At 38.9% G+C, this 14988-nt stretch overlaps 1 protein-coding gene across 1 annotated transcript in view; it reads right to left on the reverse strand.

Annotated features, from left to right (window-relative positions):
• LOC139466738 (tyrosine-protein kinase BAZ1B-like) overlaps positions 1–14897 on the reverse strand; it is a 37211-nt gene extending 22314 nt beyond the window's left edge. The window contains exons 1-12 of the mRNA XM_071248398.1: positions 14713–14897; positions 13804–13979; positions 11394–11496; positions 9495–9546; positions 8484–8582; positions 6754–6830; positions 5387–5552; positions 4151–4729; positions 3791–3903; positions 3428–3592; positions 1358–1454; positions 415–583 (exon numbers count right to left, since the gene is read on the reverse strand). Of these exons, the coding sequence (XP_071104499.1) occupies positions 415–583; positions 1358–1454; positions 3428–3592; positions 3791–3903; positions 4151–4729; positions 5387–5552; positions 6754–6830; positions 8484–8582; positions 9495–9546; positions 11394–11496; positions 13804–13979; positions 14713–14825 (1909 nt within the window). The 5' untranslated portion in view covers positions 14826–14897. The remainder of the gene's footprint in view (positions 1–414; positions 584–1357; positions 1455–3427; positions 3593–3790; positions 3904–4150; positions 4730–5386; positions 5553–6753; positions 6831–8483; positions 8583–9494; positions 9547–11393; positions 11497–13803; positions 13980–14712) is intronic.
• Positions 14898–14988: the final 91 nt, after the last annotated feature.

Below are 14988 nucleotides of genomic sequence, written 5' to 3' on the forward strand. Positions count from 1 at the left end.
AGTCACCTTTTATGACAAGCATGGGTTGCTGAAGACCTATTCTACCCTGGGTCTTCACGGGTCGATTATTTAGAAGCACCATGAGCTTACAGAAATTACTGTTTGCGGCTTAACGCAACATTCCACCCATATGCAATTCATCGAGTCCTGAGCATCAATCTACACAATTTGGATATGATGACATTCAACCACGAAAGTCACCCGAACCATTTGGTTTCTCTTGAGACAAGCATTGTTTTTTTTAACCTGTATACTTACCTGAAACAGTCATGACCGATACATGAATCCAAATTTTATTTCTACCAATGCTGGCAATATGTAAATTAAAAAATGAACAAATTCATACTGAAGATCAGGAGATATTCTTAAAGATAGCAATATTTTTTCCAAAAAAATATCTCCTGAGAATATTACCTGAATATATAGGATATTCATCATCTGGCATTAGCAGTCCCCAATAACTGCTCAGGAACTGAGTAACCATGGCAACATCACCAAAACATTCATTAGGAAAGCCATCTGGTGTGGGAACAGGTTTCGGTGTAGGCAATGGAGTTGACTGCAGGTCAAGGTCTTCATATTTCTGCAACAATTTTATTCTCATTTTGAACATCTATTGTTTTGTTTTTGTTGTTGTTTAACACTGCAATCAGCAATATTCCAGCTATATGACAACAGTCTGTAAATAATCGAGTCTGGACCAGACAATTCAGTGATTGATATCATGAGCATTGATCCACGCAATTGGGATACGATAACATGCATCAACCAAGTCAGCGAGTCTGACCACCCCATCTGTTAGTCGCCTCTTACGACAAGCATAGTCGCCTGTTACGGCAAACAAAGGTTGCTGAAGACTTATTCTACCCCGGAACTTCACAGGTCTTAAAACAACTTACACAGGACATAATCAGGGATGTGACCACACAGAAAATATATTGAACCATAGGAACTATTCTGGGGAATAGCGTTGTCCATGTTCTTTAGGCATTCTGAATACACCACCAAACTGAGGGCAGCTGCTCGAACGCCACTGAGTATCAGTCAGAATTATCTCCCCTGAGTTGTAACTCGTAGTTTCTTGGGAACAGAATCATTAACACAAACAAATAATCTTCATGAAATATTTCACTTCAGCATGAAAAAATGGAAGTATTTCTGACCCACATAGCAAAAGCAATTATCACTCTTGTTTGGGAAGTACATCTTTTTCAATGTTTTCCGTTTGTTTAATTTCTTGTCTTACAGTCCAGACGAAGGTTTATTAAAACGACTAGGTCTTGACCAACAGCAATGATGATATGCATTATACTTTGAACCTGATATTTACATCTGAAACCATGACAACGCCACCTACCTTATTCTGCTCCTTCCGTTCTTGCTGCCTCACGGCCTTGACCTTCTGCTTCTTTACCCTCACGTAGGCATTTCGCTCTTCTGGCGTCATCTTCTCCCTGCTCACAACATAGTGTCTCATTATAGAGGGCAATAACATCGGGTCTCATTATAGAGGGCGATAACATCGGGTCTCATTACATAATGCGATAACATCGGGTCTCATTACATAATGCGATAACATCGGGTCTCATTACATAATGCGATAACATTGCGTCTCATTACATAATGCAATCACATTGGGTTTCATTACATAGGGTGATAACATCGGGTCTCATTATACAGGGCGATAACATCGGATCTCATTATACAGGGATATCATTGGGTCTCAATTACATAATGCGATAACATCGGGTCTCATTACATAAGACGATAACATTGGGTTTCATTACATAGGGTGATAACATCGGGTCTCATACAGGGCGATAACATCGGGTCTCATTATACAGGGTGATAACATCGGGTCTCATTATAGAGGGCGATAACATCAGGTCTCATTATAGAGGGCGATAACATCGGGTCTCATTACATAGGGTGATAACATCGGGTCTTATTATAGAGGGCGATAACATTGGGTCTCATTACATAATGCGATAACATTGCGTCTCATTACATAATGCGATAACATTGGGTTTCATTACATAGGGTGATAACATCGGGTCTCATTATACAGGGCGATAACATCGGGTCTCATTATACAGGGCGATAACATCGGGTCTCATTACATAATGCAATAACATCGGGTCTCATTACATAAGGCGATAACATTGGGTTTCATTACATAGGGTGATAACATCGGGTCTCATTATACAGGGCGATAACATCGGGTCTCATTATACAGGGTGATAACATCGGGTCTCATTATAGAGGGCGATAACATCGGGTCTCATTATAGAGGGCGATAACATCGGGTCTCATTACATAGGACAATAAGAACATCAGGTCTCATCATATTGGGTGATAACATCAGGTCTCCTTATAAATAGGGCGTAATGATCACTCAAGGAGCGTCACTGTGCAGTTATCTGAGGGTTGATCACAGTACATTTATGTTAAATTCCTTTTTGTTGTCATCAATACCATTTTTGACTATTGACAGTTCAAATTGGTAGCTTTTAATTTGTCTTACAAACACAAACACTTATAAACTTTTGGCAGTCCAAACAATATGGTGTAAAACCATACTCATTTTGCACACAAACATGCAACAAAACCTCATAGCTTCTGAAGACAAAAACGACTGTTAGGATATTAACCAATGACAAAGACATTTCTATTCTGGACAAAGTCAAACAGGTTATGGAACGTTTTGTGAAGAAAAGACAACTAACAGCTCAAAAAACGTGTCTGACAACTGGTCTGAACTAGGATCCTGGCACCATTTTCCGTAGAATTCTGTGTTATTATGTAGACTCTTATAAAAGGAGCAAGCTAAACTGAACACAACTTTACAAGACCTGGGCTTCAGACAAGTGGCTGAGGTGGCAGACTGAACATTGTGCTACTGCTATTATATAACATGGCACAATGTTAGGACAACACCCCTATGTTGTATGCTGTGAATATACTTATTTCACCGGCATTCATGTCGGTCCAAGAGACAGACAGCATCTCAAATATTCCAAAAGAATTTTCCACTGGAAGAAAAACGGTAATATAAGGCAAGGTAAAACTGTGAGACATCAACACAAAGCCCAAGTCAAGTGAGTGAGTGAGTATGGTTTTACGCCTCTTTGAGCAATATTCCAGCAATATCACGGCGGGGGACACCAGAAATGGGCTTAACACATTGTACCCATGTCAGGAATCGAACCCGGGTCTTCGGCGTGAAGAGCGAACGCTTTAACCACTAGTCTTCCCGACCGCCCCCCAAGTCAAGTAAAATTCTGTTTGGGCTAGTAAGCTCAGCTTACAATAGTACATACAATAACACTAAAATCTACTGAAAAAGATGATAAGAGCCATGCTTAGTCGCAATAGTTTTGGGCAGACTGTTGGCCCTCAAGTTCATCATACGAAGGGAAACACGTACATGAGCCTCTTTTCATTGAGCTGTTCACACTTCTTTAGAATGATGTCCTTGATGGGGGCAGGGAGGTTGGACTTCTGTTGTGAGGTAAGTGTCAAGGCTGCTTGTTTCACCAAGAAGGCATACTTCACACGATTGTGGTCACTCTCAGAGGTCAACTTCAGTATTCTGAAACAAAGAAGCCATACGTTACACAATACTGCTTAATTTACTTGTTAACTGTTAACTTCGAAAAGCTTAATATCAAAAACAATTTCTTCAAAAGTTATATTAATGCCCAAGTCAGCAATATTCAAGCTACAAAACAGTGGCCTATGAAATAATCAAGTCTAGGTTATAAGGTGAGGACGACACTTATTTACTTACTTCCTTACGATTTTGGGGGTAGGAGGTGGGGCAGATTTCCTGACCGACTTGCTTGGAGTTCTTGGACTTCCCTTCTTGCCAGCAATGTCCAGCAGCGTCATCTGCTTCATTCCCTGCAACAGCGGCGTGGGAATAATCTTGGGTTGTATAAAGTAAAGCAAACTATGTTCCGAGATTCCAACCCACAATCATAGGTTTGGGGCATGCACAACAGATACAATGCAACTATCAATAGCGACTTCGATGATGTTAGATTGGGTGGAATCACTGTCGATGAAGCCACTGCTACGACTGGACTAAGAACAGCCCCCTTTAGCCCCAATTTTGATAAGAATAAATGGTAAGAACCCAATGACGTACCTTTTTCGTGGGCGTTCTCTTGGCTTTCTTGCTTGGCGTTGCTGGAGCATCCTTTCTGGGTCTGCCCCTCTTCTTCGCACCAGTAGCTGCGCTCAATTTCTTTCCAGGCTTAGAGGCTGTTTTCGTGTGCGATTTCTTGGGTGACCTTGACTTTTGAGAACCAGAATCTAATTTCAATTTCTTCTTCTTGGGTGTCAGTTTACTGAGAGGGGTATCTGAATCGGAATCTTCTGATTCTTTCTTCTTTTTCTTTTTCGGCGTCAGCTGACTTTTCAAACTGACCAATGGTGTGTCCGAATCAGAATCATTGGAATTTTTCAGATTCGCGAGCACTTCATCGTCCGAGCTTTCACTCTCAATTACTATTTCATCGCTAACTTTCTTCTTCTTAACGGGAGATTTGTCCTTGTCTTTTTTCTTTATCCTCTTCTTTACACTTGAGTTCCCTCTTTTGCTATCAGACATTTTGGAGGACTTTGTAATTTTCAGTTTTTTAGCAGACATTGGTTGTTTATGCTGCTGATGATGTTTTCGTTTACGGACACCTTCCTCTTCTGCTCGTTTTGCTGCTTCGGCCATCTGCAACAACAGATGCGTCTAAATAAATATGTAGACATCATAAAACGAGTATGTCAATTATTTCCAGGGATTCTTATCAGTAGTATGCATAATTACGAGTATTTGGTTGTTGTTGTTCAATGCACTGAGCAATATTCCAGTTACATGACGGTGACCTGTTAATAACTAAGTTTGGACAATCCAATCCAGTGACCAATATCACCCTGTTGGGGTACAATGACCATGAACCATGTCACTGAGCTTGACCTCCTGATCCATTATTTGGACTCTAATGACCAGCATAGGTTTGTTTGTTGTTTAACGCCGTACTCAGCAATGTTCCAGCTATATGATGCTGGTCTGTGAATAATCAAGTCTGGACCAGACAATCCGGTGATTGACATCATGAGCATCGATAATTGTGATATGATGGCATGCTTCAACCAAGTCAGCAAGCCTGACCACCTGATCCTGTTTGTCGACTCTTACGACCAGCATGGGTTGCTGAAGCCCTATTCTAACCCAGCATCCCCATGGAGTATGTTGGACATTAAGCAGGTAGTCCAGGGTCCTTGTCATAATCTTAATGTAAACGTTAAAGACTTAGGGGGTCCCTGGAATCAAACAGCAGGATCCTCTAGGACCCCTGGACCCTCTCTAACTGAAACAACTGCTCACCTTAGCTGGTGAAACAAGGAAGTCGGCAAATTTGCTGGGTAAGGAGTATTTATTGACCAGTGCATCGTTGACGACCCAGGGACTGGTGGACGTGGTGCCAACGCGGAGGGCACTGGCTCGTATGAAGAGCCGAAGCAATTCTTTGGACGGGGGTCGATCTACTCGTCTGGAAAGAAAAAACATGAAAAAATATAAAATGTCACTGTATACAATATTCCTGCTTTACCACAGCTGTTGAAATATAAACAAGTCTGGGTCGGACTAACCCACGCATGAACAACAATCAACACCCAGCCAAGTCATATGGCCTGCCAACAATCCCAATTTTAGTTAGCTCTTCCGACAAAAATGAGGTCCTGGGAATCTTTTCATACCTCAATGAAGCAAAAAGAAATACACAGTCAATGCTTATAATTAAATTTGACAACGTAAAACATGTTTTATCTACAATTGTTTAACCAAAAACAGTTTTACATATCAAAACAGACAAAAATGATGCGATTGTTAAACATTCCAGGTGTAGGAATATATACTATGGTGTGGCATGAATCAGGTGATTGTTTAATTTATGCACATAATTTGACACGCCTACACAGTCAGTAGCCAATCAACGGAGAGTAGGATCAAAACAATGTTCATTGGATCTGTCAATTAAGGCATGAGGCGAAAAAGATCTGCAACAGTCAGACTGTAACGAACCGAAAGAAATATGTCCAAGAGAAGACGGCTGTTTCAAATAACATGGTCAGTTACCTCCAGATTCAAACATTACTTCCCTGATTACAATAAAACACAATTGGAATAATGCTAGTTATATATGAAACCCAAAACATGAAGGTTCAACCGAAAAAAACAGGCGAGCGAGCCTGCACGTTTGCTTTCATTCATTCTCGGCCTTCGATTTCAAAGGGTAGTTTGGACAATGAATATGCATGATAGCCGCTAAATGCCCAGTGCATGACGATACACGTGAGAAGAAAGGGAATTCCCTTGACTGTAATATTGGGTTTCCCCGACATTCCGCAGTAATAAAAGTAGTCCGCCACGGAAAAAGAATGCAATAACACGTGACCAATTCAGCTAATCAGAATGCAGGAATTTCAATGAACACAACAAAAATTTAATTATTACAATATAGATCTTGATTTTCAAGCAGAAAAAACAATCAGTGGACTTTTTTAAAGAATAATTCCACTTAAAATGCTGTTTCTAGTGACTTCGAATTTGTATCTGTTTGTGTGCTCTCACAAGTGTGTAACACATACTCACAACAGCAATAATTTTTGAGTAAATACACAACGGCTCAAGATATTATCTGGAGCCCTGGTAAACATCAAAGGTTGAAATTGTGAATGTGAATGTCTTACACAAGGTCGCAGGCAGGAATACCACTGATGATTTTGTCTTCCCCATCAAGCTTGATGCTATACTTGTAAGGCAGCAGCTGAAACAATGATCAATGGAAGATAACACAAACACTTGTGTTTGTTGTTCTTGTTTAACGCCTCCATTAGCAACATTCCAGCTATATGATGGCTGACTGTAAATAATCATCTTCCCGAGGCAAGGGAGTTAACTGACAATAAAGTCCAGTTTCCACCCTTGCCGAACTAGGCTGGTATTATTGAGTTACATTTTAGCTGGACTAACGTGTCAATGCATAGTCCAATCAAAATCGTATAACGAACCAGACATCCTTGTATTTTGTAAATTCTTTCATGCTTTTAGTTTTAATCAAGGAGTGCACATGATTTGACGCACTTCACGGGGTAAGACCTGTTTTATTACAATATAGATCAGATACTCTTGACTAGTATCCCGTTTGTGATATGTGAGATGGAATCTGATTGGTCAATAGGAGGAACATAGAAGGGACATAACTCGTAATAGCCACTAGTAGCGCTACGATCGAGCCCAGAAATTCCAGCCTAGTTTGTCAAGGATGAAAACTGGACTTTTATAGTCAGTTATCTCCCTTGCCTCGGGAAGATGGTAAATAATTGACTCTTATTGACATGCATCAACAAGTCAGCGAACTTGACCACTTGATCCTGTTAGTCACCTCTTACAACAAGCATGGGTTGCAGAGTATCAATATCGGACTTATCAAGCTTACTGGCAAAGTATTCAAGCAATTGTTTTTACAACTAACATACAAGTGGGACATCATTGAAAGAATATATACTACTCAAAAGATGTTAAAGAACACCTGATTCTTTCATATTACTATAGTTAATCTGTCATGTCTGTTATTATTCAGGTTTTTACACCAATATTATTTGTAATATAATGTATTGTATGTATTTCGAACCAGGGTTGTTAATGATATATTGTATGGTAAAGTAGGCCTTGTATCAGAATACAATACTGTATCACTACACCACTACAAGGCAGGTCAACAATGTATTTAACTACTTCCACACCCTTGGCAGAAGGGACTCCATTGGTCATCAAACTAGTCCAGAGATAATTTGTAGTAGATTAGAACTTGATACTAGCCTGCTAGCCCGGGGCTTGTACAAAATCCAGCGGGCTAGTACAAATTAATTTTTTGAAAAATAACTTGATTTTCAGAGAAAACTTTCCCCTGTGGACTTTTATTCCTGTCGGACTAACCATTTTGAAATATGTTGTATACCACAATAAAGGATCATAGGTTTTAAGGGATCATTTATTTTCAGACGGCCACATTTATTGTGATTATGCATGCTTTAACCGAGAATGTAGCATCACACAGACATTGTGAATACTCAGATGATGGCCTGTTTTTAAGAGAAAGTTGTATTTTATAAGTGAATGGGATGTTTTACAGTTGTTCATGAGTGAGTGAGTGAGTGAGTGAGTGAGTTTGATTTTACGCCAGTTTTAGCAATATTCCAGCAATATCACAGCGGGGTAAACCAGAAATGGGCTTCACACATTGTACCCATGTTGGGAATCGAACCCGGGTGTTCGGCGTGATGAGCGAACGCTTTAACCACTAGACTACCCGACCGCCCCCAGTTGTTCATGTGATTAGGGAGAAAACTATGAACGTTTCATAAGTGTCCGAGAACCCATTCCATAGGGATATACCACAATAATGTTCACTCCCTACCTTTGGGGGCACCCACTTCTTAGGTGAGGACTCCTTCCCTTCTCCGGAACTGTTTTCTTTATCACTGGAAGGTGAGCTACAGTTGCTGGTGGGGTTGGCCTGCAGGACAGAGTATTGTCATGGTAACACTAACACCATAGCAACACAATAGTAACATAGCAACAGCCAGGGATAATTCAAGGTATGGATGGGCCTTGCGCTTTTAGCCTCTAAATTTGTAAAAAGGCCCACATTTTCAAACGCAATGGAGCATTTTAACATTGTGCTGTATGGGCAAGTGTGGGTTACCTCTGAAATATTTGAAATTTTCAGATATGGGGCCCCATGTTAGAAAATACCTACAATGAACCCTGAACACCATAATAACACCTCAGTAAAATCATAGCAATACTATGTTTACATTGCAGCAACATTTAAGAGTTATTTTCGTCGCTGAAATGGCAAAAGGATCCTTGGTCCTTCCTTTGACAAGTACGTAGGGTCAAATTTTAAATGAAAAAATGGCAAAAGGACCCTTGGGCCTTCCTGTGACAAAAAAGTGGGGTCATTTTTTAAGAGTGAGTGAGTGAGTGAGTGAGTGAGTGAGTGAGTGAGTGAGTGAGTGAGTGAGTGAGTGAGTGAGTGAGTGAGTGAGTATGGTTTAACGCCGCTTTTAGCAATATTCCAGCAATATCACGGCAGGGGGCACCAGAAAAGGGCTTCACACATTGTACCCATGTCGGGAATCGAACCCAATTTTCAGCATGACGAGCAAACACTTTAACCACAAGGCTACCCGAACCCCCCTTAAATGAAAGAAACAAAGACAGCCACTTCCTTGGAACAAACGACATGATGCTTGGCCAATAGTGACAGCCAAGACTTGTTCAGCTGGATCATCTTCACCTCACCTCAAAATGATGGACGGCAAAACAATATGGATAAAACTTGAAACATCATAGCTGTTTCACGGGAGATGTTTCTCCAAAAAGCACCAATGTTTTAGATTTCACTTGACCAGTGCAAACTCACCTGAACACCACTTGTGTCAATGCTGACAACAGTTCCAGAAAACCCCTTTGCACTGAAAAAATAATAATAAAAAATTTAAGATTAATTTGTTCACTAGCCGCAATTTCAAATCAACAAAATTTATTCAGCATTTCTAGGCTACAGGCCTGGTTGTACAATTACAATTCAGGTGCAAACAGTATAGAGTGCAACGTATGTAATAACGAGAAGTTTTAATACGAATCGTAGGTAACTGTGAGTTGTCAAACCTGGAGTATTTGTGTTCTGGTCACATTTACATGGAACAAATACTTGCTGTATTGATGACTGGATTACCATTTACTAAATGAAATAGTGTTCAAAACAAAGAATTAAAGTTAAAAGGTCATTGAAACCATAACGTTATAAAAGACAGCTTACTGAAAGAGCGAGAAGAAAATCTGATATGGGCTGGCCGAAAAATGTTAAAACAAATTCTGAATGAAAGAAGTCGCAGTGTTCTGCTGCGGGAACGGCCTGCCCACAATAAATTATTGATTGACGTATAAAACCTATTGTCAGTTGGTCATTGGGCGCATTCAAAATTTGTAGCTAGATTTTTTTATATATAATTATGGGGTCACTTACCATCTCAAAAATATTTCATATCACTCGCACAGTTATTTCTATTATAGAATGTAAAGTCCTTATGTTTCATTGCCTCACCTCGCCTACTTTACTATCAGGGATTTTCATTGGATGAAAGTCCCAAATGGTCCAATCAAAATTCAGCTATAAAATTTATGCAAAAACAAAAATAGTCACATGGACTTTATTTATTGGTTCTTTACTGCAACTAATAAGCCATGGTGAAAAAGGAAAATCCGGGAACAGACACTGACAGACAGAAAAGTTTGGAGAAATAACTGTTTTAATTTTTTTTTTGTCACCAAAACAATCTGTGTCAAAAACTTTTTAGGCTACAAGTCCGAACTTGACTCTTGGCACAATTCTCAATCCATTTTATTGTTATTATATCGACTAATGTTTCTGAGCTCATTCGAGTGAACAGAATTCTACTAGACTCCAGATTCGGACAAGCGGCAAAATGGACGACCAGGAGTAACGATACACAGAATGTTCCTGACAATGAAATCAAAGCCCCCATAAAGTAGAAATATTCAACGAACCCTGGCTTTGAGATTAACTCGGAACCGAATACTATGACCTGTCAATTTTAAACAAACCATGGTGAATCTAACAATAAATACCAAGAAGAAACACTCATCCTGTTAGTTGCCTTTTCCGGCAAGCCATGGTTGCTGAAGACCTCTCCACAGGTATTAACTGTCTGATCATCTTCCCAAGGCAAGAGAGTTAACTGACTTTAAAAGTCCAGTTTCCACCCTTGCCTAACTAGGTTGGTATTCCTAGGCTCTATCGTAGTGCCACCAGTGGCTATTACAAGTTATGTCCCTTCTGAGCCTCTCCTTTAGACCTATCAGATTCCACCTCTCGTATCACTTGCATTTGCTTGAAACAAAACAGTGGCGCCCAGTCAAGACGATCTGATCGATAATCCAGGTTTATGTTGTGATAAAACAGGTCTTACATCATGCAATATGTGAGCACCTTGATTAAAAACATGAAAACATTTGGAAAATATCTGTTGACAACTAGATGGCGGTGCACATGCTTTGCAAAACCTGCAATCGACCGAAATCTTCAGGAAAGTTTATGAACCGGATTTCGATTTCGATGCACGATTTTGATTGGACTATGCATAGACTCGTTAGTCCAGCCAAAATGTAACTCCATAATACCAGCCTCGTTCGGCAAGGGTGGAAACTAGACTTTTTTTAGTCAGTTAACTCCCTTGCCTTGGGAAGATGCTGTCTGATATGCTAAGATGTGAATGCTGTAAAGTGTTGCTCTACTTACTTTCCTGTACTCTTGATGCGCAGGTTGATCTTTTCGGTCACACAGAGCACCTGCTGCAGCTTCAGCCATGCTTGGTCCACTAACGTGTCCAATGAGAGGGTACCTGGAACATAAGAGTTTAAGTTTACATAGAGATGTCATTGATTGGAAATTTTAGTCCTACTGTAATAAAAATCAAATCATTTAAATACAATCAGTGTACCTGCCTCCGGCAAATATCTGATATTAATGTTTTGACTGCAGTTAGTTAAGGGGAGACAACTCTGTTTGAAAACATTACATAACACAAATAATTCTAAAAGCATTTGACAGTAATCAGAGGGATTTATCAATGATTCCAAACTAAATGCAGGAAATATGGGGAAAACGTTATTTGGTTCAAATTTGGGATTTTTTGTTGTGAACAATCCCAATTAGCACCCTTTCTGATTGATCAATGTACACAAGACTTAATTATTCGCGTACAATACACACTCTTGTGTTATATGCACCCATAATTATGGGCAATTAAATTCTTGAAAAATATATCTGTCTATATAAACATTTCAGGCTGTCAGCATAAACCACGGAATTTATCTTTCAACTCTGTTTTTTTTTCACCAAAATACTATCCTAATAAGAGCCCCCTCTTTCTAATTTTGAGAGCTCCCTGGGTGCTTATACGTCGAATATGGTATTTTAACATTACAACAATGAAACATTACGCATTAAAGCCTCTTGCCCTTATTGATCAGTGAAATAGAAGTCACCACTACAAAGCAATAGAGTAAGTTATATGACTGTATAACATAAATTGGGAAATTCTTCATCCAATTTGGGAACTTTTACTGACATTTCTTGCAGATTTGGGGCTGAATATTGGCCCCTGGGCATGTCTATAAATATCTTGTACCACAAAATAAACATCACTTCATGAACATACTTCATGTTTTCCAGTTTTCCATATTTAAATATCAATGTATTGTTTGGAGGTATCTCGTTTTTTACATTAGTCTGTATCCAATTTAAGGTTAACCGCCAAAAAGTGCCACAAATATGTATATAATAGGTTGCCACAAAGCAGCTTCACAAACGACCATGTTACAAAGTCCTTAATGTTTGTTGTTTAACGCTGCACTCAGCAATATTCAAGCCGTATGACGGCGGTCTGTAAATAATCGAGTCTGGAACAGACAATCCAGTGATTGACATCATGCGCATTGATCCACGCAATTGAGATACGATGACATGTATCAACCAAGTCAGCGAGCCTGACCACCCGATCCGTTAGTAGCCTCTTGCGACAAGCATGGGTTGCTGAAGACCTATTCTACCCCGGATCTTCATGGGTCAAGTCCTTCATGCTAGCCATGAAGATCAAAATAACCTTGCGTTTCCTTGTGCCTTTTCTGATAAGATGGATCCACCATTATTGTATCGATATTAGCGCCATGCAAAGACTTACGAAGAATCAGAGAAACCAGACTGCATGGCACATGACTGACATTGTTTCATTTTGAAAAAAAATGATGCATTATATAGTGCAGCAATAGTCATGACAGTAGTCATGTGACTGTTGACCCCAAACAATGACCAATGATAACTAATCAACATGTGTTTTCTCATTACGTCTTACATAATTGAAAAGTACAGATTAAAACTTGCAAAGACAGAAATATCTGAATGATGATCTTAATTTCAGAGCTTAGCCATGTTATTATATCAACATTGTCAAACCTGAAATAATAGAAATTAATAGTAATGTTGTGTAACTATTGGCTTATTGTGATGGAGGAAAAATAACCTTGTTTACTCGTAATCTAAATAATAATAGCAACTAAAGTGAACATTTTCAAATGGTCAATAACTCATGTTTCTAGAAAAGTGTATATTCAACTTCAAGCAAATAGAAAATTGTAATAAATTATTTTCCTTATGTAGTTAATCATTTTCTAAACATTTGTCTCCAAGAAAACAGTAAAATAAATTTTATCTTCAATATTACATTAAAAGTTTTGCATTGATTAAACATGCACAGTAAAAAATGTGCTGATGTATCTGACAATGTACATAAATTTATATCATGCTTGACTTCAAAGAGGAATGTGAAGCCAGCTAACATCCACAGTAATATAATAATTATTCCTAAAATATATACAAGACCTTTTTCTTCATCATGTTCATACCTTAGTTATCACCTGGACACATTACACATGTCACAGCATTCAAAATAATAACTCTATGAGCATATTCAAAGTAAGGTTGAAGAAGGGAAACAAAAAAATGTTGTTGCACAAGGAAAACCAACCATGCAAACAACTCCCCCTGGTGGGAAAACTTGGCACTAGTTTGAAAACGATCTACTCTTCATGCTCTATGAGAAAAAAGGTTGAAATGTGTAATAAAATGACAAGTATCAACAAATACTTACTGTGGTGAACAATTTCAAGAACAGATTTCTCATAACATGCAGCAAACTGATTTTTCAGAGTTTTCTGCACAGCCTTCTCTGAATTCCATGCTTCTTCATGCGTCAGGTTAATGTGTCCAGTACACTGACAGGTCCATATCCTTTCCCCATATAGATCTTTCCGTTTTTCAAATTCACTCACTTGGTTAAGGAACAATCAGTAATTAAGTACATCTATTCTAAAAGTTATTGACAATTTTTGTCATGTTTACACGTATTCAGTAAAGTACATACGAAATCGGCAAAATGTCGAAGTATATCGTGTTTACACTCATTTCCTTCATTTTGCTTCGATGAATTTTCAAAACTTAAATGAGTTTATAACAAATTAAGGCCAAACATCAACACAATATAAGTTTGTTTCATCGTAAGTGTAAAGTCAAGCTTCAGTATTAAGTATTTATTGAATGTAACAGTGGTGAATAAATCAGAATCGTGTTTTGACAGCAGCAGACGACGCGATTTTTGCAGAATCGTGCAAACACAAAATGGCGGATCGCGGAAGGGTGTTTTAGAACTGCGCGTTATTGTGGTCAATCTGATAACAATGCTCACATATAAATATGACCAAATAACAGTTAAATGGTTAAAATTTAATATTTTAATACCACGTGATCACCATAGAGATGTAAACAATCACTCCACGCTGTTTTCGGCAGAAATTATTATTTGAGATATTTTGGTCAAATGCTGCCCGATTGTAACGAAATTTGACTCACCGTTCTGGGTCCTGAATTCCAGCCTGCATGCAAACTTTCATGAAGATCGCAACACTAATGTAGAAAATATGATAAATTTACTATTTCTACAATGAAATCCATGCGCGCCGCCATATTGGATGCTGCAGATGGTCACTTGACAAAAGGATACGCTTTAGATCGGAACTGTTCCTTGGTGTGTGGGATGGTAAAAACGGCCTCCTCAGCCTTAATGTCATTTAAGGGCTTCAGACAGTTAAAAACCTTTTTACCTAGGAGAGGCATAATTAGTAAAATCCATGAAATTCTTCTATATTTCACAGGTGTTTAAAATCTGGCGCGCACCGGCAGAGTACTCTTTCCCGCACTCCAATGTAAAGTCACGTGACAAAATATTGATTATTTTGAAATGTTTTTATAATACAACAACATTTTTTGTAATGTATTG

This window comes from Haliotis cracherodii, unplaced genomic scaffold (assembly GCF_022045235.1).
Source record: "Haliotis cracherodii isolate W230 unplaced genomic scaffold, xgHalCrac1.p SCAF_19, whole genome shotgun sequence".
Classification (NCBI taxonomy): Eukaryota; Metazoa; Mollusca; class Gastropoda; order Lepetellida; family Haliotidae; genus Haliotis; species Haliotis cracherodii.